This window comes from Macrosteles quadrilineatus, unplaced genomic scaffold (assembly GCF_028750875.1).
Source record: "Macrosteles quadrilineatus isolate MER2022 unplaced genomic scaffold, UCM_ALF_1.0 Scaffold_8__2_contigs__length_117827958, whole genome shotgun sequence".
NCBI classification, from domain to species: domain Eukaryota; kingdom Metazoa; phylum Arthropoda; class Insecta; order Hemiptera; family Cicadellidae; genus Macrosteles; species Macrosteles quadrilineatus.
This window is the reverse complement of record NW_026542601.1, coordinates 2,109,211-2,136,914: the sequence shown is the minus strand read 5'-3', so window position 1 is coordinate 2,136,914 and position 27,704 is coordinate 2,109,211. Positions and strand designations below refer to the sequence as shown.

The 27,704-nt window shown below is 35.8% G+C and overlaps 1 protein-coding gene across 1 annotated transcript; it reads left to right on the top strand.

The window, feature by feature from the left end:
- The first annotated feature begins 966 nt into the window (after positions 1–966).
- LOC128999467 (kinesin-like protein KIF19) lies at positions 967–27,397 on the top strand. Its single transcript, XM_054426007.1, has 16 exons — positions 967–1,068; positions 4,227–4,295; positions 10,174–10,284; positions 11,012–11,209; positions 11,333–11,494; positions 14,740–14,946; positions 17,040–17,124; positions 20,329–20,504; positions 21,072–21,277; positions 22,697–22,863; positions 23,667–23,809; positions 23,992–24,127; positions 24,881–24,958; positions 25,438–25,546; positions 25,987–26,058; positions 27,195–27,397. The coding sequence occupies exons 1-16, from the start codon at positions 967–969 to the stop codon at positions 27,304–27,306; spliced, it is 2,133 nt and encodes a 710-aa protein (XP_054281982.1). The 3' UTR covers positions 27,307–27,397.
- Positions 27,398–27,704: the final 307 nt, after the last annotated feature.

The window sequence follows — 27,704 nt, the reverse complement described above, 5'->3', positions numbered from 1 at the left end:
TATAATTATAAAATGACATAATCTGTTATGAAATAAACTGTATCAGCAATCTGACAGATACTTTCCCCCATAAGCTTGTAAACAACCTTTATCATGGGTATGCGGTGGGAGTAGTTATGCTATTTTAGGGGGAAATCACAAAAGTTGCAATAACCTTTAACCCAAGAAATTACAGCAAAGGGGATTATACAATTTTATTTAGGATTATAAGAACCATAACATACTAAATTTCAATCAAAATCGTTCAGGGGTTTTTGTAAAAATTTGACTTTTTCGTTATATGGGGAAATCACCATTAAAATTTGAAATTAAAAAAACTGAAAAACAAAACATCTCAAGATACCACGAATACCCACTTACCAAATGTTATCACAATTGGACCACAGGTGTGGTCTGTAGCTTTATGCACATCCACACACACACATACGGATACGTCGAAACCACTTTTCTAGGCCAGGGGGGCCAAAATGGATACATCCACCCAAAACCCAAACTTCACAGTTTTGACGTTAACAATACTTTCTCAATGACAGTAAAATTTATAAATTTTATGCTCTTAGAGTTATATATCAATTGAACAGAGTGTGTTTTTGGCTTCTGGGGAACTCAAAACGAAAAAGTAAATCGGTCCCGGGTCTAGGTCTTACCACGAGACCTACGGCAATAGCGTATTCCCTTTATGGGAAATTCGGTAAACAATAATGGCATAAATGTGTATTATAATAGTGGTGTAGTAATTATTTACACGGTCCTTTTTTTCTAGGTGTCACCAGTACTAATCTACTAAGATAATAGATTAAACTGGAACTCTCTCAAAATATAATTAATTCAATTTTCAACAGAAATACCTCTCGAAACGCACAGAAAATCAAAAACTCGTTTGAGAAATGAGAAAACATCACCGGCCCCAACTCAGACCCTTGAGGGACCCCAGTACAAATATTTCTCTGTAATGCACCAAGACAGATGGACAGAGACATCAGTTCAAGCAACTACGCTTCTTCTTCTTCTTCCGACCATTTTGAAGAAGACAACAATAAAAATAACGCCACAGACGAGAAACTCATGGTAAGTTGGGAATGCATTTGTGAATCAGCAAGTTAAACACACTGTTCATATCATAACAAAGGTAGCCTTATCGAATAGCTCTCAATAGTTAAATAAGTTAGGAATAGTTAAATAAGTATTTTATCAGATGAAATTAGAGAATAACGTGAAGTATTTCACCATGTCTAAATGAAATGGAAACTTAACGTAATCTATTCAACCTTTCCCTGTAAATGTAAATTTTTCTTTCAACTATCACAGCGTGAAAACTATAAGATAAAATAAATGTGACTCCATTCAATAATTCTGGGAGGCTCATCCAAATATGTAATTTTAAGTGAAAAATGTTATTGCTGGTCCATGTACACTATGAATATGTGTACCGGTAGCTAAATTAAAAATACATTTGTATGTAGAGTTTCCTTGTAATGCATGCTTTAGTAATTAATTAGTCGATAAATTGTACAAATGGTCGGCTCAATAGCTCAATGTATAATTATTAAGATAGGGCAGTAAAAATATACTGTTGGTGCAATTTTAAATTACAATGCAGAAATCAGGACCCTTTCTACGTCTTACTTGTTGGAAAATGTATTTTATCTTGATGAAATTTGAACCTTGCGTGATTTTCGTTGTTATAACACAACGTGTATTAGCATAACTGAATTTTCATGCAAATGTTCGTTTCAGATTGTGCATACATTGTACTAAATCGATATAGATTCTTAGAGAAAATATTGAAACGTTTCTTGTGTATTAAAGGATATGCACTATGTTTTTAATTATATTTCATAATATTAATAGTGTTACGTACAGATGTGCAAGAACAGATTCAAATTTATTTTCGTCACAACTTATTCTCATCCCTTCGTATAAATACCTACTAGTAGGTATTGTATTGAATATAGCTTAAATTAAGAATGAATTGCACATTGAGTTACTGTGATACTGTTACTGTTACTGTGATTGAATACTGTGAATTGCACATTGGTACAGAACGCGATATACATATTATACACTCGAAGCAAGGGTGAGCGTAGGACTTAAAACCCTACAACTAAGAAATATGAGCAACGATTATGGAAAAAATAGGTTTAATTAAAAAAAAACTACCACAATAGGCCTACTTCCCTCCAATCAAGAGCAACCTTCTAAAACTACACATTCATATCAATCCCAAACCAACGTGAACGAATCATTGTTGACAAAGACGAATCAATTATCGATAGAACGCTTCGATAACTATCGATCATTTGGTGAATATTAAATTGAGTTGACCTTTGGCCTTCAGTGGGTCTTGTTCACACAAAAGTGAGATCTTGATAAACAAACGGCCACATCAGCAAAACTGTGCACTACCGTACTTCCATGTACTGCAAAAGGTTACGAAATTCATACAAAAGTTTCTGTATCAACATATTTATTGTGCTTAACATTTAAAAGTTGGCACTCTTAATCCAATATTAGCCTACTTTAATTGTGTTAGTGTAATGGATTGAGCTGAGTGTTTATTTTCAATATAAATGTATGTCTGGGTGTTTTTATGAATCTCCAAAGCGTATATCCAAACACCAAAAAAATTAGGACATCGTTAGATGTATGTTTATGGTGCATTCTCTGTTCAATTTCCATCTAGAGTTTTACTCTATTTTAAATTAAACACCCGTATTTAACAAATATTAGTATTTAAGTTAATTATAACTATGCTGTGTTATGTATTATTGCACAGCACAATATTCTGTTTTCTTTGATAACGTTTGTAAAAGTATAAAATTTCAATAAGAAAAACTGTTTAAAAACGACGTCACAGTGACCTTGCAGACTAAGCGAATGTTCATTGGTCTGATTGGATTTAAACTAAATATATTTCCAAAACAATACATATTTATTCCCCATTTAAAACAAACATAAGATTTTACTAGTACCATAGATAAAACATACTCCCTACACCGGTACTTAGGGTTGCTGCTACGTAAAAGGGAAAAGTGTTATGGAAATTAAAAGATCAAATAAATAAATTTGCTAAATTTTTATCAAAATATATCCATAAACAAGCAAAATACAACAGTAAAACGAATTTCCTCATAAAAAGTTAAATGGGCAGTTTTTTTTTTTTCTCACCACCCCTAAAATTCTTCAGGATACAAAATTGATGGTTTTTAAGAACTACACGATTGCTGTGAAAAAAAATATTCCCATTTTTTAAGGGTAAAATTTTTTTGGAAAAACTTCAAAACCTCGTAACATTCCGTTCCTATGATGTACATGTTATTGTTATATTTTGAAAAAATTTATTTATTTTTAGGTGTGAGTGCTGCACCCTGTTGGTAATCCTTGTAACTTTAATGCTATTGAACATCATAGAACAGAACCAACTTGTTTAATTGAAACAGCTGTTAAGATTCATTAATTCCTTTTAAATATGAAAAATCATAAGGTTAACATGGGAAACTCCAGAGCCACTGAGGCGGAGCCCGAAAGCCCGATCAGAATAAAAACTACTTAGTTTTCCTATTTAATGCCCAAAGAATCGGTGTACCGAATTTCAGCCTCCTAGGTAAATGGGAAGTGGTAGAATTAGTGATAAGTGAGTGAGTGTGTCAGTGAGTCAGTGAGTCAGTGAGGGCTTTGCCTTTTATAAGTATAGATTGTAATCTAAATACAATACGCTCTCTAGATAAACCGAACCCAACTAACTTTAAAATTGTCTTCTGTATATCCACCACATGATAAACCTAGAAAGGATTATATTACAGTACAGTATTAGCTTTGACTATTCAAATCAAATCAAATTATCCTTTATTCATTTAGTTATTAATACGACGTTACCAATTGTGACAAGGACACAAAAATCCTCACAATTTTCTTAGGCTGGATTTCACAAGGATAATGTATTTGAGAGTATGTTAAACCGATGGCAAAACCATTAACTTTGGATGGTTTTATTATAGTAAAACTAAGTAGCAATTTTATTTATCCTATAATAATGCTATTGGTTATGAAACCTGTTCAAGAATTTTTAATCATTGCTAATACAAAGCTAATACCTAATGGATAATTATTTTAGAAGCTTTGGATGATTTTTTTTATGTTTAAGTTCATACGCGATGCAAAACACGGACAAACCTACTTCATTTTTACCACAATTTTGCCTTTTTAAATCCCGAATTTGGTTGCAGGTTGCTGTAAGGATCCGCCCCCTGCGGGATGCGGAAGGGGACAGATGTATTCACTGTGTTGACGATAAGGTTTGTGTATTTATTTATTTCTTTACGCAATCATCATTATTGACAATTTTTTACAAGGGACTAAGACTGCTTTCAGAGTAAACTAATGATTTTCCCCGAGCAAAGCTCGGTCCCCGGGTACTAATAACTTAACGTCCAATCGATGCTAATGTTTACCAATCGTACACGTCATACAAAGACGACGGGAACTAAAACTTGTCAATTATCATAAAATGCATCATACCGTTGCCTAGAGACGTATAAACAACATTGAAATGTATCAGTTAACCACAAAGAAGTTATATTTCTTCTCTGCGACTTAACTATTAGCAATCGTCGTAATGTTACGTACAAATATGAATCCTGACTTTGGAACGTTCACTACTCTGTTAACTATGAACACATTGGTGGGAACGAATGTGACGTCGTCAAAAACCTTGAAAAGGCACATTGGCAAAGTAATTTTCAGCATCTCATTGGCAATATTATATTTATTCGAGCTCTTCATTTTTCTCAAGAATGGTTCCTTATACGAATCTGGCACCTTGCAAGTAAAGATGGTGAGGACACTCTGCGCGCTGTTCGCCGTGCACAGTTTAATCTCATCAATACGTGATCATGCGTCGAGAACATCTTCCGCGTTGAATCTAGAAATAATCAAACGAGAGCTGAAGCTGGGTAATATCTTGGATGGTGACTGGATTGATACGTGTATCACCCCAGTGTGTGTTATCATTCTACTGAATGCACTTCTTCAAACGATAATATCGCTAAGTAACTTCGTTTTACCAATAACCTCCCTCATCACAACCACGCATATGTCGGCGCTGGTAAACACACAATGTTTTACAATTGTTGTATTCTTCTACAACCTCAAGATCTTGCAGCAAGGAATACTGAAAGGGGACACGAACAAACCATGAACAATCATGGCTACATAGACGGACTTCGAGAATCCTCAAAATACAACTGCTTCAAGAAGGAAACTTCAAGCTTTTTGCGGTTCTTCAAGGTTCGTTATTCAACACGGAAGAAGAACTCGAGCGATCTTTTCAAGCGACCGTCGCTGGGTTGATACTCACGACCATCCAGATCTTTGTCTATTTCTGCTTTCAAGAGAGGATTTCAGTTTTGGCTATCTTGCATACAACCTTCTCCAGTGCGTTCCTCTTCTTCACCTTGATCATCATAGTCAACCAGATACAGAAGTCGAAGCTACTGTTCCTGACAGAGTTGTTCTCCACCATCAGTCAGGACGAGACGCACTGCAAATTTGCCAAGCGACAGATGCTATCCAACATCCACCGGACAAGACCGTTCTCTTGTCTCTGGTTTGAGGTGAACTTCGGTCTTGTCAGTTTACTTGTTGAGGCGATTATGATGATTCTTGTCACGGCTGTGAGTAATTGAAGTGTGACTTTGTGTCTCAGATGGGAGTGGAGCACGTTGTTTCCCTGAGCTATCCTGCATTTTTCCAAAACAATTCTTCGTTACAATCGTCCGTCGATTTGACATCTTCTATAACATGGCAAGCACAACAAGACTACAAGAGTTAGAAAAGTAAATTTAACCTGTAACTAGTATTTTAACGATCCTTTTGACAGAGAACCTAAGAGAACAATAAGGAATTATTACATAGCAGACAATAGATTGGCCTAATTCGAGGCCAGTTGAGTAATTATTTCCAATGTCGCCACCAAAGAGTAACGAGACGAAGAACTGGACGGTACGTTACTGAGATTTTCATCACCAAAAATATAAAATCCAGATATCATTAGGAATTCACTCTTCACCAAATAATTAATATTCAATGCTTCATATACAACTATCACCATCTTACAATTCAGTCGAAATGTCGTTGACAAATTTATTTGCTGACCTTTAAAGAACACAGTCCAGATGTTATCAACAATTAATCACCAAAAAGACAGTTAATATACCATCGATAGAGTCACTACCGTAGAAGACAGTTAAGATTTAATTGATGGTTGAGTAACATCAATCGTGTAATAACTAAACAAGGCTGGAAATTGCATAGCCTAAAACAGCCAAAGTAGGGTTTCAACCCACTGGAACTTTACGAAGAAAACAAAGATCACTTAACAAGATAGTTTTTACAAAGAACTGAGCTCACATAGACAGGTAATGTGTCATTTGACACACAGAAGCGTCATTTTACGACATAACTTCGCGTGACACGCTGTAAAATGGTCACGTGTCAACAGTAACAATGACACACGAACTTTGTTTACGCTGTGTCATGTTCACGACTTCCTTTTACGATATTTGGTTCACTGAAACAGGAAAGTATTTCTAATGGATTCAAAGAGCTTACTTCACATTTTTTTCAATTAGTCATTGTATTACGTACTCTGGCTACAGAAGTTGACCTATAGACCAGCTGTATCCAGTTCAACATGATTGAATAGCCATCTCATATATTGTGCTACTCTTTTTGCTCCTTCTTATCAAAGATGTTGACGTTCTCAAGTTGTTCTAACTGTGATAGTTTGTGAGGCATTACCACTTTACATAGTCAATGGCATTACCATGGGTTGAAATAGGTTTCCTTCACTATAAATTTTACATGATTTGGCAATGTTCTGTTTACAGTAGCACAGTCAGTAGCTCAATTATATTAAATTCTTTTTATATTTAAAGTGGACTTTAACATTGTCTCAGTGCTGGTGTAACCATAGTCAAAGATTACTTTTTCAATTCGCAAAGCCATTGTTAAATATTGTATTTTATGTTGTTTTTGATATAATGTAATTGATTACTTTTCTCTTTTTCGTTGTTTTCATTATTTCTGGTTTTTTCCAATGTCACTGGAGTTTTAGATTCAACTCTAGGTTTTGTTACCATATCGCCGCATTTTGTTAGACACGGTCATATGAATATTGTACGATTTTTAAAATGTTGAAACAGTTGTATGGTTATTGTTAATTATTTGGATGTGTAATGTCGTTATAATCGGCATTATTTTAAATACCAGTTCGCTCTAGCTTCATAAAAAAAAAAATGCTTTTTTCTCGGTTAAATACATATGTTTAAGTTTAGTAAGATCAGTCTAATGTAGTATAATCATTGTTTTTTGCTGTATTTTTTTATTAAATAAAGTTTCAAAAATTCAAATGATATTGTGTATTTATTTATTAGTTTTAAACTATGTTTTCAATTATCGTTGTATTATTGTAATATAGCCTAAGTACATGTTTTCACTTAACGAAAAGTTGATGATTTTAAAGATTTCCCCGCTAGAACATCTCCAACATGGCGTGCAGTATTGCCAAAGTAGAATCTTTTCTTTTGTTTTGACAGATATTTAACATTGCACGAACGACTTTGTGGCAACGTTTGAGATGAAAGGAACCAATTGACTGTTGACTTAAAAGTAAATGACAAGGATATTGACGAAATTGATTGTCTACTTCCGGTTGTTGACGTGTATTTTACATCAATTGACGTGAGGTGCACTTGTTTGTATCTATTTGTCAAATACACATTCACAAATACTTCTTCCTACCTACTTCCTTGCTTTCTTCTTTTATGCCATGTTAGGATTATACAACTTATCATAGGGGAAAAACTAACTGTATGTCCGTCTACACTATTGGCATAACGTTTTTTGTAAGGAACGGCCCAAACCCTGGTCTTGTTATTGTTTAAGCTTGGCCTTTTGTCGACCTTTTTAAAATTACATTTAAACTCTATTAAACACCTAGACATCCAAAACTCGAATTATGGCTTCTACGTCCCTTTCGTCTCAAATTATCTTTCTTTTAACTGAATAATTATAAAACTCCGTCAAGTGGTTGACTCAGAATCTGTGAATAAAAAACCCCTTCACGTTTTAGTGTCTAAGACATTTAATTAATATGACGTTTTTCTCAATTTGTCTTGTTTGAAATTAATATCACAATTTCATTAATATGAGATGAAACGCAACGTAAAAATCCACGTAGCTCATCGAAGTACTGTAGTTTATTGAAATACTTATCCTGGGTGATTATAAAAATGTGAAATTCAAAATCCATCCTTATTGTAGGCTGATTATATTGTTTATTTATATTTACATTACCAGCTGACACGCACCAAAGCATGAAGATCCCGCCAAAGCACGCACATTGTTCATTTCATTCCCGCGAAAAGTCCAGCCGTCAATTGATTGCAGGTTAATCTTCGTGCTCAATCGACATATAATCAATGGTTCTTTTCTCTTCGTAGATTATTCATAAATGGCTACTGTATTCTTTTCCATACCTCAATCTCGACCTAAAACACTTCCCTTTTTAGACTGAACACCTTTTCACGTAAGCCTACGTTTATTAAGTTTTTAAAAAACCAAAAAGTTAAATATGCAAATCCCAATTTCTTATTCTATCAACATTTATCTGTAAGGTCGTAATCATTGATCATTTAGTTTCTAAAGCACATTCTTCATGAAAGTATAGCCTGGTCTTAGTCACATTCTGATCTTCACGAAAATTCAACAACCTTCACGTAGCTTTAAGCACTCTAAGTTATTATCATCTAAAGAAACAATCATCTAACTCTGATGATTTGGGAGGGCATTAATTGAGTCAATTGACCTGGAGTCAGGTATTCGGGTATTACTGAATCGCGCCAACTACACCAGGGAGCCACCCAATACGTTCATTCTGCACCAAGTGGCGGCCCTCTTTGACTGTATAATTGAGTAGGTTAGGTTAGGTTAAGCTAGGTTAGGTTAGATTAAGTTAGGTTTAGTTAGGATAGGTTAGGATGTCATGTAAACCAGGACTCCTTCTGCCGGCAACTCACCCCTATCGGCTTGGACTTGGCGCAACTAAGGAACATTTTTGGAGCCCTTTGAGGGCTTGGCGCAATTTAGGAAATATTTGGTGCAATTAATGCACCAATAACCAATCATGGCTTTTGGTAATTCACCAAAGTCGAGACCCTATGGCTCGGAACCCACCGTGTAGGCCTTCCACGGAAGAAACTGGGTATTCTCTAAAGAAGAACTTTCTTTGCATTAAAATACTCAAAAGGCATTTAACATTCGCCCGTCCACTCATAGCGCAAGAGTTATAAAGCAAGTTATCAATAGCTGTACACTCAAATCGTATTGATGAAACCATCAATGTCATTTCCGGTAATCATTAACATGCATCTAACACTTGACAGGATTGGTTCGTCCAGTGCAGTTCTATGATTTATCGCACGATTGATAGTTTTTGCTCATCGCGTGATGATGTACTCAAACGTAACAAAAACCTCTCATTGAATTGTTAATATCATGATGAGAGTGCTTCCCTTATTTTAATTTGTTTAATTTTTTTATGTTTAAAATAGGCCTATGTATACTTTTACACAATGGTGTCCTTATAAAGGTAGGTGTTTTAAGCCAAGTATGAATGGAGATGAGTGTAGGATGAGTGGCGCGATCTTGTAGTCGTGTATGTACTAAGGGCGACATGTTTCGTAAACACAGCTGTTGATTAATAGCCCATATAGCCAATGGTGACTAAGGGACCTACAGTTTATAGTGGAGTCCGAACTTATAAGGGTTTATAAGAGAAATATACCACTAAGTGTTTTGACATGTGTATTATCTAAAGTCATTGAAATGGATTGCAGTTTTTTTTAACCACATTAAATTATCAGTTTGTAAAATACTGCCCTCTAGTTTTATAAGCGAACACAAAAGCAACCCAAAAACTATCCTTGAATTTAAGAGAAACATATAATCACCATTTAGGACTCATGTTTAACGTACATCAAGCATAGATAAAAACATTCAGATTTTACAATACCCTATCAATAATGTAATGCATACGTCTGTTTGCAGTAAGTGTTAGTGACTCTATATTTTTCCCAGCATACAACATCGTATATAGCCTCTTTCTGTTTGCAGACTATCCTTGTAGAAGACGTGGACACCGACAAGGGCGATATCTTGCGACAGAAACGAGGAAGCGAGAGGAAATACGTGTTCGATCTGGCTTTCGGAGAGGACTCAACACAAGTAGGCTTTTTACTTTTGGACCTTTGCTTCTCCAAAGTTTTGTTGATAATATTATGTCACGTGTCGAATAACGTTAAATCCTCAGAATAGCCAGTAGGATAGCTAGAAACTCAAATCAGCTGTTCTTGAGCAATTCACGTCTAAATGTAACAATACCAGCAAAGATTCTTTGCTGGCATTTGACCCATTTGAATACTCATTCTTCACTGATCTTAGTCAAGATTCCAGAGTGTGTCGGCGAGAATCGATCTAACTGTATTCTTGGACGAACTGTTTTATGAGGCATCCAAATCTATCCTTTAATCACGCCGATTTTAAATAGGTTTTATAGGAATTATGTTATTCCCTTTACTAACTCTTCTTCATCATACTGCCTGGGAAACAGCCGTTTTTAGTTGTCGTTGAAAAGTTTATATTTTTGTAGTTTTTTTACACACTGATCTTCGCACACTTTCGTATTGAGGACACACAATTAATACAAACCTAACCTATATTAACCTTATAACCTTAATTAACCTTATATTAATACAACTTTTTTATTGGATAACCCATTCATTAGAGTTTCTCAAATTCTCATACATACCTTCTGCTCTTCCACAACTTCTAATCCATTTATACATACCATTCTGCATACATTTACCAAACAGTTTTTCGATCGTTTCCGCCCATTCTTTGCCTTTTATTACAAATGATCAACCACTGAGCTATTTCTTCTTTTTCTCCCCAGGAGCAAGTGTACTCCGCCACGACCCGCGGGCTGGTCCGAGACGTCATCAGTGGCTACAATGCCACCGTGTTCGCCTACGGAGCCACTGGGGCGGGCAAGACCCATACGATGGTAGGGAGTGACCAGGAGCCCGGCATCATGGTCAGGGCCCTGAACGATATCTTCAGGTCCATCGACAAGCACGGTCAAAACTACACGGTAAGTGAATCCTCGAACAAGAAATCATTTCTTAAGTCAGTTCTACTGTTTGCTGTCTCATCAATTAATTATGACTATGATGGTGATACCGAGGAACTTCTCAAGTTCTTGGTCTGTTCTCAGGTTTCACTCTCCTACCTGGAGATCTACAATGAGAACATCCGAGACTTGTTGAATCCAAGTTCTGGACACCTGGAACTCAGAGAGGAGTCCTCGAGTAGAAACAGAGGTCGAGGAACAGCAGTCGCTGGACTGACAGAGATTGTAGCCAACTCGACGCAAGAGGTAATTCAACATGTTGTTTATCAAAGTTACTTTACCTTTAACACCTTAGTGTTCGTTGTAGTCGCTGCTGGTCCTCATCTTTGAGTGGAGTGCGGGAATCCTGACTATAGTCTGGGTTGAAATCCTGCATAACACCAAAGACTTTAAGCTTTGTACATGATAATGCCGTAACTAAGTTGCTAATCAACCTTAATTTTTAGGTTCACATGTAGAAAATAGAAAGGCTAGGCTTTCTAGACGGGTGGATCGACAGCTAAAGAAGATTTAAACCACCGATCACGCCATTATCACAATAGGAAGTCGACAATGGTGATTTGAGGCGAGTAAACCCACGTCTATAGAGCAAAAGTGCTACACTGTTAACAGAAGACCAGCCGCACCGGATTAATCAAATTAAGTTCTTCCACCGTCGTTAACTTAATGATTGATTATCATTTGTTTGTCTGGGTAGAGTGCCTGCTGAAGGTAACTGCTTCTGTTACATGCTATGTCGTTAGGCTGTAAGTTTATAATGCTAACAAACGTTTCAGGGAGAAGCTACAAGGGGCGAGGGTTTGGACTTTTGCCAAAGACTTGAAAAATGCAAATAACGCTGAAAACACAAACATTGTTTTATAACCATATGTACATCTACTGTCTACTTAAACTGAATCAACTGTAGTGGCCTAAGCAGCCAAATTTACTTTTTAAAATCTCCTCTTATATCTTGTTGAAAATATCTTCCAATCACAACCAAGCTATATATTTACTTATATATTAAGCACGATATCTCGTTCTAGTAAGCTCAGTTTTAATTATTCGAATCCCTCGAATCGCCAATAACGTCACTTTGACTTTTATAAGTCCAACTTAAGTTTTAATTTCACTAAGGATCAAAAAGTTTCAACCATAGGTCTAGGAGAACACTAAGGGCAATAACACTAAATACCTTAAACAACAAACGAAAATATAAAGAGCTGTTTTAAAAATAACAATATAAGTATGAGGTTGCATGCTGAGGCTCATGCGATAGCTTGACCTTACCGCGAATTGCTGTTTTTATCTTGGCTAAGCAGTTCCGGAGAAAAATTACTTTTCCGTAGTGTGACAATGTCGTGTTAAGTAGTAACGGATTTTTATGCAGGGTTTTAATTTATGGTGATTCCGGTTGGGAATAGGGTTTGACGTTTGTTTCGCCGATTTCAGAGTTGGAAAACACAGTGATCGTAAATTTATTCAGAGAACTCGTATTAGTTTAGGAATAGTTTTTAGTGTTTTGAATGTTTTTTTAGTAAATTAAGTACGTTTTTTGGGAATACGCAAAAGTATGACCATTTTAGGTGATGATTGCAGACGTGGGGATGTGAAACTTAAATTTTGGATAGATTATTCTACATCCATCCTTCACTTGTTTGGGTTAAAATACGTACTTAGCGTCCACATTTCAAAGATTGACTGATAGTTAATTAAAGAATATTCACACTTTTATAACTGTCGTTCTGATAGTTTTATAGAGTAATTTTGTGTATATTCATATGTCACAAGATCGTATGTATACTGCTATAGTTTTGCATTTGAATCGTGATTAATCACGTGGTCAAGTTATTACCAATAGTTCAGTTAAATATATCATAGAACTGAATCTAAATAGTAAATAATACACGCCAAAGAAATTAATCTCCGTACTAAAATAATGACAAATCATAAAAATGATAACAACTTGAAACGTTTACGCTTCTTACAAGGGAAAACTCACTTATGTCTCAGGAGTGTCAATAGGTGGTAAATTTGATGGATAGTGAAGAAAAAAGTAAAAAAAAATCAACAGAAGAAGCGATATGTTTAGTAAATTAATAAAATAAAATAACCACTCTAACCTAACCTAACCCACTTCTTAAGTATAATCCCGCTAACAATTATGATTTGTAGTAATATGATTATTTTCGTGTTCAATATTGGTCAGCTGGACAAAAATACACAATTAGCTGCTCGAAAGGTGTAAACAGTACACACAAAAATCACGAATTTAGTTTGACTGGCAGCCAAACACGAATACTGGAAAAAACGCCAATAATGGATAAAATAATACCATAAAACATAACAACAGAATGTCCATTAACACCACACAAACACAAAGGTTAAAGTCAATGTGGTCAACGCATGCAAACTTCAAATAAACAATGGAAATTAGAGTCTTTCGAATTAATAACAGAGTGGGGTTGTTTTACATAAACTCCATGAGTTTTAAAACACTACGCCATCTACCACACGATTCAGTAGGGAATATTAGATTTGTCCCGAGCAAAGGTAAAAACAGTGTTTTTATCTCGAGAACTTTGCGTGACTTTGGATGTGTTGGGCAGAATAATTCTGATTCCAACACCGCTTCAGAGTGATATGATATCACCACTGTATATTTAGAGGTTAGAATTTAACCTTGCGTTTTAGAGATTTTAATCTCAAGCACACTTTAAGTTATCTTCTTTCTTAACTGTAAGGTTTTACTGCTTTTATGTGTATTTGAAAATTTCCTCAACTGCAAATTGTTGGATGGCTTGCTAGCTACAGCTATAGTGTGCCAGAAGATCACCTGTACGGTTCTAAGGAAAATTAGTATTTCGATGGTTCAAAACTGGGCCCAGCTGTCCGTGATGATTATCCTTCCAACAAACCAGCAAAGAGTCCGTTCTATGGGCAGGTAGTTTCCAAAATATTACGTTTATATCTACTTGGTGCTTAAATATCATTATTTAGGTAAAGGGTAAAACAAATAATACAATCGACGCATCAAACCTGCAGACTAAACAATTTTTTATTTACCTGATTGGATTTTCACTTAGATAATTTATGTTTGGTCTGGTTAAGTTGCATGGCTATATTCATTTCCTATTTAAATAGCATTAGGTTAAACGAGTACTTAGGTTTGCTTTTACAAAGAAGGTAATAAGGCGTGTTTTAGTGAGTTGATAGCTTAGGAACAAGCATATAAATATTTAATATTTACTCCTAAGAATGACAAGCTAAGAGAGACGCATTTCAACCAATTTAAGAGAGGCTCAGTCCAATGTACTGCTTTTATATTTAAATTATATCTAAAAAAAAAAATGGTTCCTTCCAAAACAAAACAATACACGCTGCGCCTTGGAATCCCATCCTCACTGAAAGCAATCCACTACGAAAAACCGAACCAAAGCACACTTATTACCTATGTGTTGCACCACATCTGATGACACAGGTGTGACTTTGACTTTGCATGTTTATTAAAGGTGATGGAGCTTCTACAGAAGGGCAACAAGGAGAGGACAGTAGAGCCCACGGCGGCCAACAAGACCTCCTCCAGAAGCCATGCGCTTCTGTCTGTGATAGTGAGGAAATCAACTCCACCTCAGCAGACCCAGTATCGGACAAGACTTAGACAAGGAAGACTCTACATGTTGGACCTGGCGGGCTCAGAGAGAGCCTCACAGACTAAGGTTGTTGATTCGATCACAAATAGAGTAGAGTCTGGTTGTAGATCAAGTTTGTTGTGCAACAGTTAGTGGTAAAATCTAACAGAAGGTCAATGCTAGGTGGTAACAAGGGGTCGCCGGAATTTTACCCCCTGGGCAAAGCTGACGTCACTATGACCTAGTACCTAACCTGAGCGCTCAAAAGTTTGTCAAAAGTTGTGACGTCACGTTTGCAGGGGGTAAAATTCCAGGGGGATAAAAATCCGCTACCCCGTAACAAGACTAGGGTTTGAACCGCGCTCTTAACAAATTTACAATACCAATGACGCAAAAACACACTAAACAACACAAACATTATTATTATAGGTTTTAACATTAGGGAAAATGGATTTCAATTTGTTTAAGGTAACACAGTACTCAAATAAAAATTTTTTTAAATTCTTTTTTATTATTTAGTTTTGTAGAACAGACTTTTCTGAACACGTAGATAATAAAAATTAAGTAAGAAAAAAATTATTTTTAAAATTTTTAGCTACTTTTATAAACTATTGCAGCCTAATTTAGCATGTCCAAGGTCCTACTACTAATCAAGACACAGAGGGTACGCCGTCAAATATTAAATTTGTTAAACATTTTTTATTATTTAGTTTTGTAGAACACTCTTTCCTGAACACGTACATACCAAATATTATGGAAGAAAAAATTATTTTAAGCTATACAGCGACTTTTATTCGTTCTTACTTTAGCATGCCCAAGGGTCCTACTACTACCCGTGACAGGGGGTACTTTTGTCGTTTTCCGAAAGTCAAGTGGTTTTTAGTCAGGTACACTTTTCTTCCTCAATTATAATCCAATTTTAATAAAAATTGGTGTGTGTGTTCCTCATATGATGAGGAACAATAATACGAATCAGTTTCCATGACAACCAAAAACCTTTGAAATAAAAAAAAATATTTTATGTTAAAAAATTACAAAATATTTTATAAAATTTTTAAAATCATACTAAAAATTTAATTTTGCTCAAAAACTTTTTTTGCTTCATATTATTGTGGGTAATAATGTATTAAACTTAGTAGGCCTACAAAAATTTCAAGTTGATAGGTTAATATTTGTAAAAGTTATGTGCACCTAAAAACTGTAATTTTAACATGGGCGGGATAGGGAGTACTGTGTCACCTTAATGAAAATTCCTACTATTATTAATCTGTATATCTTTATTGTTCCCTTACAACCCTTGTTCCCTACATGCTATTTCCATCGCACATCGCTGCAAAGTTAACCATTCAAGACATGAAAAAGCTCAATAACTTCACAGTGAAAATTGAGGGTCAGATATAATAAGCGTTGAACAACCCTCAACCCTTACCGTGTCTGATATCAACACAGCGATCAGCTGACCATGACGCCGTCAGGGTTGCCACAATTACAACACATTTGACCCTGCGTTTCCCTCCTCCTCCCTCCCATAGACTGTCGATATATCAACTTGCATGCTAACATGCTTAGTCACCCTTCTCGGGATGTCTTCATGTTACTGTACTAGTTAATGAATGTTGGATCGTTGTAGCTGTCCCAGTTGATATATGTTATTATTTTAGTTTCTATAATCCAGTGATGATATAATCTTGATGCTATGCGAAACTATTCTAATGATGGGTAATAGGAATGAAATGAGAAATACCTTTATGGGAGAGGTGAAGTTATAGGTCTTAAGTCCTGTCTACCTATTAAAATAAATAGAACTGTTCAATTTGATGGATTAATTACTATGGCCTAACTACTTATTCATTAACTATTAAGACCACTTTGAATGTAGTGCTACGTTTCAACCTGAACCCTATAATTAGTTAATGTTTTTATTCTGTTAATCTCTACAAATTTAACATTATTAAAACAATTCTCGTAAATTTGCAGACAACCGCCATAGATATAACTTGCGAGTTTTACAGCGTGACTGATATACCTAACTTTTCTCAATGTCCATTGCCTAAAGTAGGAACGTTTCTTTTTGTTTCGTACACAGTTATATTCTACCCGAATTGCTGTAACACATCCGAACAGTAATGCCATTTCTCTTCACAATTCTACAAGCAATGTAAATTGTTTGTATTTTCCAGAACCGAGGCAAACGTCTTGTAGAAGGCGCTCACATCAACCGATCTCTCCTGGCGCTGGGCAACGTCATAAACTCGTTGAGTGGAGGTAAACGGCCTTTTTTACATACTAAACTTATCTTTTAAGGCATTTTGTTTTGCTATAATACTATCGTTGGTCGTTGGTGTATAAAGTATTGTATCTTAATTGGATAAATTGTATCTATAGTACCTGCGTCGAAGCCATCTGAGCCAGCTGCACTCGAGAAACTTTCCACACTCGCCTACGGATCGATACACAAATAACTATTGTGTAAATAGTGGGCCAAAGGCAGTATGCACTCGTGTTACACATTATATTTTTCCTACAGTTACTATAAATCATATAAATAATTTTTTCAAACACTTTAAACACTTTTTTAGGTTAGGTTAAAACCAAACATTGAACGAAATGGGAAACGCTGCACCAGCTGATCGCAGTCGTAATATCTTTAAGTGTTGCCAACTTATTTTCAAGCGTACTTTTATTACGTGCATAATAAAAGCACGCTGGTTTGTGTTGTTTGGTTGGAATACTAATGTGTGCTAAAGTAAAAACTGTGCACCAAAATAAAAACTGTGCTCCAAAGTAAGGCTTTCTGTACATCTGTGCAAGAAAACCGACTTTGTCGGTTGACTGTAGCGAAAAAAAACAATTTATGACTTCTAGTTGAAATACTTCCATAATACAGAGATATTCATTTCCAAAGAGAAACCAATCATTATAGATACGTGGACACAAAACCTGGTCCCATAACTAAAATTTCTTAAGGATTAAATTCAAGCTCAAGTTATTTTACCATTTACAATAAAATCAAAATTTAAAGGTATTCAATTTTACCCAATTAATCAAATTAATTTTTGAATATTTGTTACTATTAGACCATAAGCAACGACACAATATTTTACCAATAATTCATAAATGTTATCTGCAAGTTTCAAACCGTCTTAAAAATCGTTCACACTGTAGAAAAATCGAACATACAACGGCGCTGTGTAGCAAAATAGGGCCACGTGTGTACTGCAGTTATTGCGTTGGGAAAATGCCACGGCGCGACTATCAGAGCATATGCTATAACCAGCGAGCACATAATAATAATAATAATAGAGAGGACGCTGAAAGCATTGACTATAAATCCTTAACCTGAAAGTGTGGCCAAATCCGCCATCTTGGTCCGTCATACAGCCTGAATCCAAGACCCGCGAGCTCAGTTCGCATTAAAAACCCCGCGACAAATACACGATCATAAACAACATTAATAGTTGACAAAAAATTCTGAAATTTTGCACACTTGTAGACATGATACTGAGGAAAACGATGGTGTGAATATAAAATTATTAGTTATGATAGTAATTGAGTTATAAATATGTTTAATACTTATGTAGTTTAATTTTTCAGATTCAGACATGAAAAAGTTGTATTGCGAGGAAATTTTTTATTTTTTGGTCAGAGAAATTTCGTCAGCGGGAAAGTTGTGGATAAATAACCAAATTTAACTATCCGATTCACCAAATTTTTTTATCATGCTCGGTTTTCTAAAAAATCAGGTACAAAAGGGATCCATTCCCGCTGCTCCGCGCCACGCCCGCTGCGCCGCCGGGCCGTCGTCTATACATTTAGCGTGCAGTGTTTTAATGTTTTATACTGTTGTACTGTAATATTGTATATATTAAAGAAATTTTCAAAAATATTGTCTATGTAGAATTTTCAACCGTTTAGCACAATTTTTTAAGGACTAAATTAGCTTTCAAGATAAACTAAAGATAATTCTGTAAGTTAAATTAAACTTCCCAAATATATTTGTAAAATTATACTCAATTTATTGTCCCAGAAAAATTACAGTTTTATTGAGATGTTGCCTGATTTTATTTTTGTGAAGACTGTCGTTACTTATTTTACAGTAATAGCGAACTCTAACATTGAAATATTTTTGAGCAATAATTTTAATTAGGTACTAAACAAAAATGATTTTTGTAAATATTGTTTCATATCCTGAGAAATATGTACTATTTGGAAACAAATTTACTCCTACACATTGTCCAAGTACTTTGTTCGTCAAGTCCTCAATTACATTGTTCTCTACACTAATATTATTAACTTTTATATCTACACTATTCTCATCATGCATTGCAGACGACTAGCGCGCTGCACACGCCGCGACTACTGTCGGGGAAATAAATATGTGCTTGAGTTTGAGCCTAAATATCTCTTGAGATTAATTATCCGATTTTGTTGAGACAAAAGTTAAATAGAAACTGGTTTAAATACATTTTACGTGGTAACAATTAAAAAATTTCCGTTTACCAGAAAAGATTTTATAGTTTAAAGATTCTAAAAAGTACCGGTTTTTAAGAAACTCTGCACTAACACTGAAGTTTAAAACTTAATTGTAAACAAACCACTAAGCCAATCTTTCTGAAATTTGTATGGCTTATTGGTAGATTTATTGTTAACAGTTCAATGCATTTTAAAATTTTTACTCACGATAGTTTTTATGCTGGTGTTTATTTTTAAAACGTATGCTAACATCGTTAATGCCTACGCTCTATGCTCGCTAACAAAGGTACTCAGTTGTCAATATTCTACAAGTTTTTCCATTGCTTCAAATACTAACAATTTACCTACCGTAAGATCGGAAACGTTTTTGTAATGTTGGTGTGATATCCGATAACACTTTAGTTGATTTTGAATAAACGTTTCCCTCATTGAGGATAAATTTTACAACATATTATTTTACTCGGTTATTATAACAAGGGTGGACAAGCAGGTAAGGAATGTAGAATATAACTTACAAGATTTCAGGGAGTCTGCTGTTTAAATTATAACTGAGGCAAGAAATATGTCCCTTGTACAATTCTTAGGCCAGACATCTGCCTCAAGTTACAAAGTAGTTGTAGTCCTTGCCTTAAAACCTGAAAGTTGCTGGTTCAATCCCGAGCAGATTCGATCCAAGACCCGAATACTATTTGTCATTGGGTTAAACTATTGATACTTTCTAACAAAAGAATGCCTTTAGATGGTAACCAAACTGGTTTGAATCCACTTATAAAAAATGTTTCAGTTCAGCATATAAAACACAAAAAAAGAATATATTTACTGCAGTAAAAATTTACCTTAAAATTAATGGGGTGTGAGTCGCTTATGCGCCTAGGTAACTGATTGGCTTTTCCTCACTTGATCATTAGACCAACCAATAAACAAGAAATTGGTTTTATGTGTGTTGGGTATGAGAATACACCTTGTAATTTGATAATCTGTGATGTTGACCTCCAGGCCGAGGATACGTCAACTACAGAGACAGCAAACTGACGAGACTGTTGCGGGAAGCTTTGAGCGGGAACTGTCGAACTGTTATGGTCGCCCACGTGAGTCCTGCGGGACTGAATAGGGAGGAGAGCAGGAACACCTTGACATACGCCTCCAGGGCGAGTGGGATAAGCCACAACAAGGTGAGTTCTGTTCCGGAGCATCACTTATAATGGTGTGTGTTTGTAGGTGAGGTTAGGGTTGTATTGGTCAGAACTTCTGCCCCAATGCGACTAAATAGTGTATTCTTAAGGTTATGTAATTTATAAACATCTGCATCATTGGAAATTAAAATTATCTGGAGTGTATTTGAAGCTCAATTTGGATCGGAATTTTTCAAGTATTATGTTTTAAGAACAACTCCTTCACAGGGAAGTCCCTTTAGGACCCATAAGGAATCAGTCTTGGGGGACCCTCCAAAAATGGTGGTTGAAAATATCCAAGTCCTTGACACCAGTTAAAATAACAATTAATGAGTTGTTGTTATGACTGGTTTTAACCGATTACTTCTGTCAGCAGGAGCAGGTCATTCTTTCATGTTGGAATAAAAACTTCAGCATCTATTCACAAGTAGTGTATTTGTATGAGCCAAACCTAGGGATCTAAATTATGTTTGATACTGAGACTTTATAAATAATCACAGACCTATTTTCTGTTCATCAAATACAGAATGTCTGAAATACATTAAATACATTTTTATCCTATTCCAGGTGGAACGGAATGTCTTGGACGTGTCATTCCATGTGTCCCAGTACCGCAACATCATCCAGGACCTTCGCTCAGAGATCACCAGACTGAGAGAGAAGATGTCAGAGGATCGACCACCATCGGTCACGCGACCTCCGTCTGGTGGAAAGCAAGCTAAACACCTCAGAGAACAGATCGTGTCTACCTTCAGGGACCAGATGAAACTCAGGTAGGAACTAATCAGGTGTAGGATTAGGTTCATTGAACAGGTTGTTCATGAGTGAATTAGGTGACGGAATCCTGTTATCTTCTGGACCAAATGAAACTCTGGTAGGAACTAATCAGCCGTAGGAATAGGTTCATTGAACAGGTTGTTCATGCGTGAATTAGGTGATGGAATCCTGTTATCTTCTGGACCAAATGAAACTCAGGTAGGAACTAATCAGCCGTAGGAATAGGTTCATTGAACAGGTTGTTCATGTGTGAATTAGGTGAAGGAATCCTGTTATCTTCTGGACCAAATGAAACTCAGGTAGGAACTAATCAGCCGTAGGATTAGGTTCATTGAACAGGTTGTTCATGTGTGAATTAGGTGAAGGAATCCTGTTATCTTCTGGACCAAATGAAACTCAGGTAGGAACTAATCAGCCGTAGGAATGGGTTCATTGAACAGGTTGTTCACGTGTGAATTAGGTGAAAGAATCCTGACATCTTCACGGACCAAATGAAACTCAGGTAGGTTCATTGAAAATGTTGAACATAAGGATAATCTTAATAAGCAGATCCTGTTCACTTTTTGAGACCAGATAAAGCTGTGTAAGACCTAATTAGCTACAGGATTAAGTTCATAAAAGATTTCATTCATAGGAGTAACATTTCAGGGAACAAATCATTTTTTATTTTTCAGGACCAGATTAGGTTATTTCGCAATGTAATCTGCTAGAGCATTAGATATGTCCTTTCTTAAGGGATGTTAAATGATCATATTATTGAGCCTGTTTCACTAATAAAGTTTAAAATGCATCAAGACATGAACAAAATTTTCCAATACAGTAGACTCCCTCTTATCCGGACTCCTTGGGACCCGGATAACGGTTTTTCCGGTTAGACCGACGTCTCCTAAAACTCGTCAAAACGGACCGTTTACGGTGTTATTCGACTTAAATTTAGGAGAGCATTGTATTTAGACATTTGATCACTGGTCTCAAATCTTTCCCACGAGAACAGTGTTTCAGTACCGCCCACTTCCTGCCGATTTAGTCCAGTTAAACCAATGCGCTGGTAAAAATTGTCCGGTTAAAGAGATTTCATTTCCGGGGAGCGCAGTCCGGTTAAACCGATGTCTGGTTAATAGGTGTCCGGATAAGAGGGAGTCTACTGTAGGTAAACATTCTGGCAAAAAACTTCTTTCTTTGTTACAAAAAGTGTGCATTTCCATTGTCCAGCTCTGATTAGAAGCTTTTTGATGTTTTCACTTGATTACCCTATTATGTCAGATTGTTTGCCAACTACTATACTGTATCTCAAGACTCACAGAACAGATAACAAATTTAAACATGATTTTAATAATAATCTGGATCTAAAAAAGATTTTTTAAACGATTCCAAATGTTTCCCAAATTATAATTAAGCACAAAAACTTTTGACAGACGCCGCCTGATGGACATAGACGGCCATCTTCTCTCGCTCGGAGTAGAGGCTGAACGCCAACATCAGATCATCAGCCAGTGGGAGTCAAGAAGCAACAAGCTGTACACAAGGAAGAGCAGACCAACGACTAACCAGTCAGAACAAACTAACAACAGCAACAACTCTGGTATGGCTGAAACTTGACTCCAAAATTATTTTTTTTCTTTCGCCTCCGGTATTCCAGGAAGAAATCTACTTTTATCTAAATAACCACCACTGTCCTTGCCTCACTCCTATTGTACTTTTTAGTTATCCGCCCCGATTTACACTTGTTACCATCCACCCCTCTTATATGTTCCACACCAATACCTATCGAGTTTAGGACCCTTAGAGGGAGTGTGAAGCTTTGTTTCTTCTTCTTTCATTGCCTATGATGTGTCTTCTTACCAAATGAAGCTGAAATGTCCAAATATCCTGAAATTTGGTCCGCTCCTACACTCTACTTTGCCTCTACACCACCACACCATCTACCATCTCACCAAACCTTCCAAATCACCTGAGTCTATCAACAGTACCAACACCCAACATAACTATCACTTAAACCCAAAACTCAGTTCTTACCAAGTTTTGCAACACGTTTGCTCAGAACCTGTGAAGCCTCTTACATGCTCTTACTCTATCCAAGCTAAAGCTCTATCCTGGTTCTAGGCACACACTTGAGGCTAAGGAAATAAATATATTTTGATTATAAATACGTTTGTCATCATTTTATGAACCTATCAGCTTTAACTTTTCATAGAACTAAACTATCTACTGTACACCACAAGTTGGTACCGGTAAGCATACTATGCATAATATGTACAAACTCTTTTGCATAATGAAGAAAATTTTAATGTATTTACTTTTATACCACAAACTTAAGTTAATGTTTATGTTTTAAATTTGTAAACTGCAAAAATAACTATTCATTTACTTAAATAATTTCTTTAGACCAATGGAATGAGGCCAGCATGCATCAGGCTTGGTCTGACCTCAGCTTCATAGAGAGGGAACAAGAGAGATACATGAACCTCAGGTCTGCCACACTCAGAGAGCTGGATCAGTGTCGCCAACGTGCTGTCGCATTGGAAAACGTAAGCGACATTTTTGGTTATGTAACAAGTACTTTATCTCTCACTGTACTGTAGCCAAGACATTAGCTTTTGATGAGTACGGTAACAGATATCCTCACTGTAAAGACAACGCTTTTAAAAATTGCCTTAATTTTATTAAAAACAGTGAATTGATCTGTGATATGAGCTCTGTTCTTTTACAGGAGCTACCTTCTCGTCTCGACTCAGAGACGGAACAAGAGTTGCTCTCTCTCCTGTGTCGAGTTCATGAGTTAGAGGCTGACAAAATGGCTCTGCAAGGGGAACGGCTCGTGGAAACCCATGAGCTGCGCAGGCGCGGTAATGTGAAAATCACTTAACAATGTTTTTATTACCTTAAACACACTCCTTTCTAGATGCCCCCATACAGCTAAAGACTTAATTGGAAGACTTAACTTAAAAGCTTAATATTTCCAGATTTTTTAAAATTATACTATCAAAACAGAAATAAGATTTCAATCTGTGTTCTAATCCAGTTTTGAGCAGAGGGTGTTTTGTGGTTTACTTTGTTTTTTTATTAACTCAACCACCTTTTAAACTATTCATTCAAATACAACTATGTTTTCATCAACCGTTGTTTGTCCTGTGCACTAAAGATAAACTAGAAAACAATATGTTGCATACTGTAAACAAATGCTTTATAATAATACTGTAGTAAACAATTACTGTAGCGGACATCATCACACTCAAACATAACCTAACATCATTGACTATATGAAACACACACATGAAGACAGTATTCACATTTTACAATAGAATGGGAAGTATAGCCTACTTTTAAGTATACAATCCAATAGATATTATCTACTTTATATGACCAATCACATTGTATTTTAATACAGGTACAAAACAGTTTTTGTTAATATTTACCTCTCAATAATTTGTACAGTTTTAAATGTTCATATAATTGCTATTAAACAGATATGAAAGTAAACTGTAAAATACTGTGAAGTGTGTAATGCTTTGGAAAATAGCACTCTAATTAAAATTGTCAAACTTTTAAAGTATTGTTTAATTGATTATGTTAAAGAATTTAAACTATTTATATTCAAGGTGAGTTGATACAGCGATTCAGCCGACAGCAGAGAATAACTGACGACATCATCACCAGACAGCGCCAGATAATGGAAGGTAAGGGCATTATGGGGTATGGAGTATGGGGTTTTCAAATACACATGTTGATTAGCTAAAACCATCAGAATTAGAATCCTATTGTCATTTGTCAGTATTACACTACTGGGCAACGTCAAAAATACAATAAATATACAGTAATATGCAGTAAATAAAATGTACAAAGAGAAATATGGGTCACGTCCAATTTAAATTATTTGAGCTCTTTCAGCTATAATAGTGTAAAATCCAATGAACATCCAATGGCAATCTCAGTGGCGGTCAGTAACTCTAATACTCGGTAACCCTTCCAACGCTTCTTGAGACTGAATTTCTGCAAATTGTTACAAAGAAAGGAAGATAGCAACAATTACTTCCGGAGAAAGAAAAATTGTGTTAATTCTTCAGGAAAAGGCAGATAAAATTCTCAACTACAACTCTAAGTATAGAAAACTTATGTTGCAAACTTTCCCATTGAATTTCAAATGAACATTTTCCAGAGGGTAAGCTGGTTCTTCCCTCGGATCTTCAAGAGCTTTACAATGTCTACCAACAAGAGATTCATTCAATGACCTACAACCCAGAGAGTCTTCCACCGATACATCGAGAGTGAGTAAATAGCTTTCTTGAACAAAAAAATATATTTTTGTAGAATTCCAGTTGGTAGACCTGCAATTAACAGGTTCCTCAAACATCCACCATTTGGCTAAATGCAGGGACAGGCTAGTCCATTATGTCTAAGTTAATGAGTATTAAACATTAAACTGAAATTCATTCTTTCGTTCTACAATACAACGGTTAATTCAAAATTACAACTATTTAAAAGGAGTTTTATTTTATCCAACCTTTTGTTAACTATTCATTACTGTACTTTCCCGTAAGTGGGACCAGTGGTTTTATTGAAGCTCTATACTGTTCATCGATTTTTGCTATATAATAATAGCAAGTATTATGTAAAATAACAGGATTGGGCTATGAAAGAACATGCAAAATTGACAACCATGTGTTTTTCCCGAAATTCATACATTTATGGAGTGCCTTTGTTCTAGAAGTTTGTACGAAAGGTCATCTAGAGTTGGCACGGCTGTTGAGAACGATTATGATCTGCAAACTCCCACAAGGTAGAACCATCAATTCTACCCAGGATCTAAATCAATTAATTAGTCCATTTTGTCAAGGCCCCACTAGAAAAAGGGGCCATGCTGCAGTGTGGGAAGCGCTACACGTCACAGTGGTGGATAGTTGTGGAAAGTTGCCAGACGTAAACAGCCAGCTTATTTACCTAAAACATATGGAATATGGCAGTGAATCTATACACCAGTTTGACGTCCTGCTACATGGTTTTTTTTCTAGTGGGGCCTTGATTGGGTTTAAGCTTGAAGATACTATCTTACTTAAAAATCGAAAATATCGTACATGGTAAAATTGTAAAGTTTTAGGTAATACGAAATTTAAATTTACTGTGGAATAGCCTCTGGATTACTAAATTGTACTAAAAAAGCTAAATTGTCTTCATATTGTGAATAACTGCCAAGGGATCCAGATCACTGTAATTCAGGTAAAATGTTATTCTTTCAATATACAGTGTTTATGTCTGCTATTGGAAATTTTTTAAGTTTTTTGTAAGGGAACTGCCTTGTCTTGTTTCTACGTAACATCAACTTTTATACAATATCACGGCTGGGTAGCTGGGTGGTCCAAGTGCTCGCCTAGCAACCAAAATGTTACCATCACCAGCTCAATCCTGAGAAAAGCTATAATATAGCTTTTTGATGGTCTGAAACTGAACACAGCTGTCCCTGAATATTCGGCTTTAAATAAATGATCCTGACTGATAAAACAGCTGATCTTAGTCAGTAACAAAGCTACGAAGATCATCCACTCCATATTCTACACTCATCGTTAACTCATATTTGGGTTAAAATACCCACCTAACGTGGCGTCCCCATATTGGTAATGGTAACACGACGTTTTGTTTGATAACAAAATTAATTAATTGATATCCTGGTGATCTCTTAGAATGAAGCCAACTGTCAGATTTGAAGGGGAGCATATAACTACTTGGCTTCCCACATAATTTATTAGTTATACATAACTTTTTTAGCTACCTAGTATTCAGTCAACTGTCAAGTCTGCTAATGGAAGTAAACAAGAAAAACAAATTCTTTTAATATGTCCTAATAATTCAGGATATTATTTAGTGCTTTCCACAAAGGGATGGAACACACAATTTTAATGGAATTTTGTTTTGTTTCAGCAATTCTACATCAGGAGGGGATTGGGACACTCTGCCCCCCCTTCGTCCCAAAGAGCCCCCCGTGCCCCCCAAGGCCCCTGAGTTGACATCATTGCCCCCCTTGCACCCCTGACAGAGAAGCAGACAAGTTGTAGGGGTCACCTAGCATAAACCTCAAAAATCAAAAGGGGAGCGGAAATCACTAAGAAAATCTCAATTAAATATACCCCTCTAATATAAATGTAAAGAAAATTACACGCTCCTTGTAAATTACTGTACAGTGACTACACAAATGATTCTCTAATGTTATAAGAAGAGATCTTGGCTACAGTCATTTTCAGTATAAGAAAATCATATTTGGCTATAATTGTGTGTAATTTGAAAAGTATAAGAACTAGTAAAAAAATAATATTAAAAGATAGAGGTTACAATAAAAAATATAGTTTCTGTTCAGCTATAGATGGCAACAAGAAAATAATGTATTTTGTATATTTGCAATAGTAATAGTGAGGGTGAGACTTGTCCCACCCC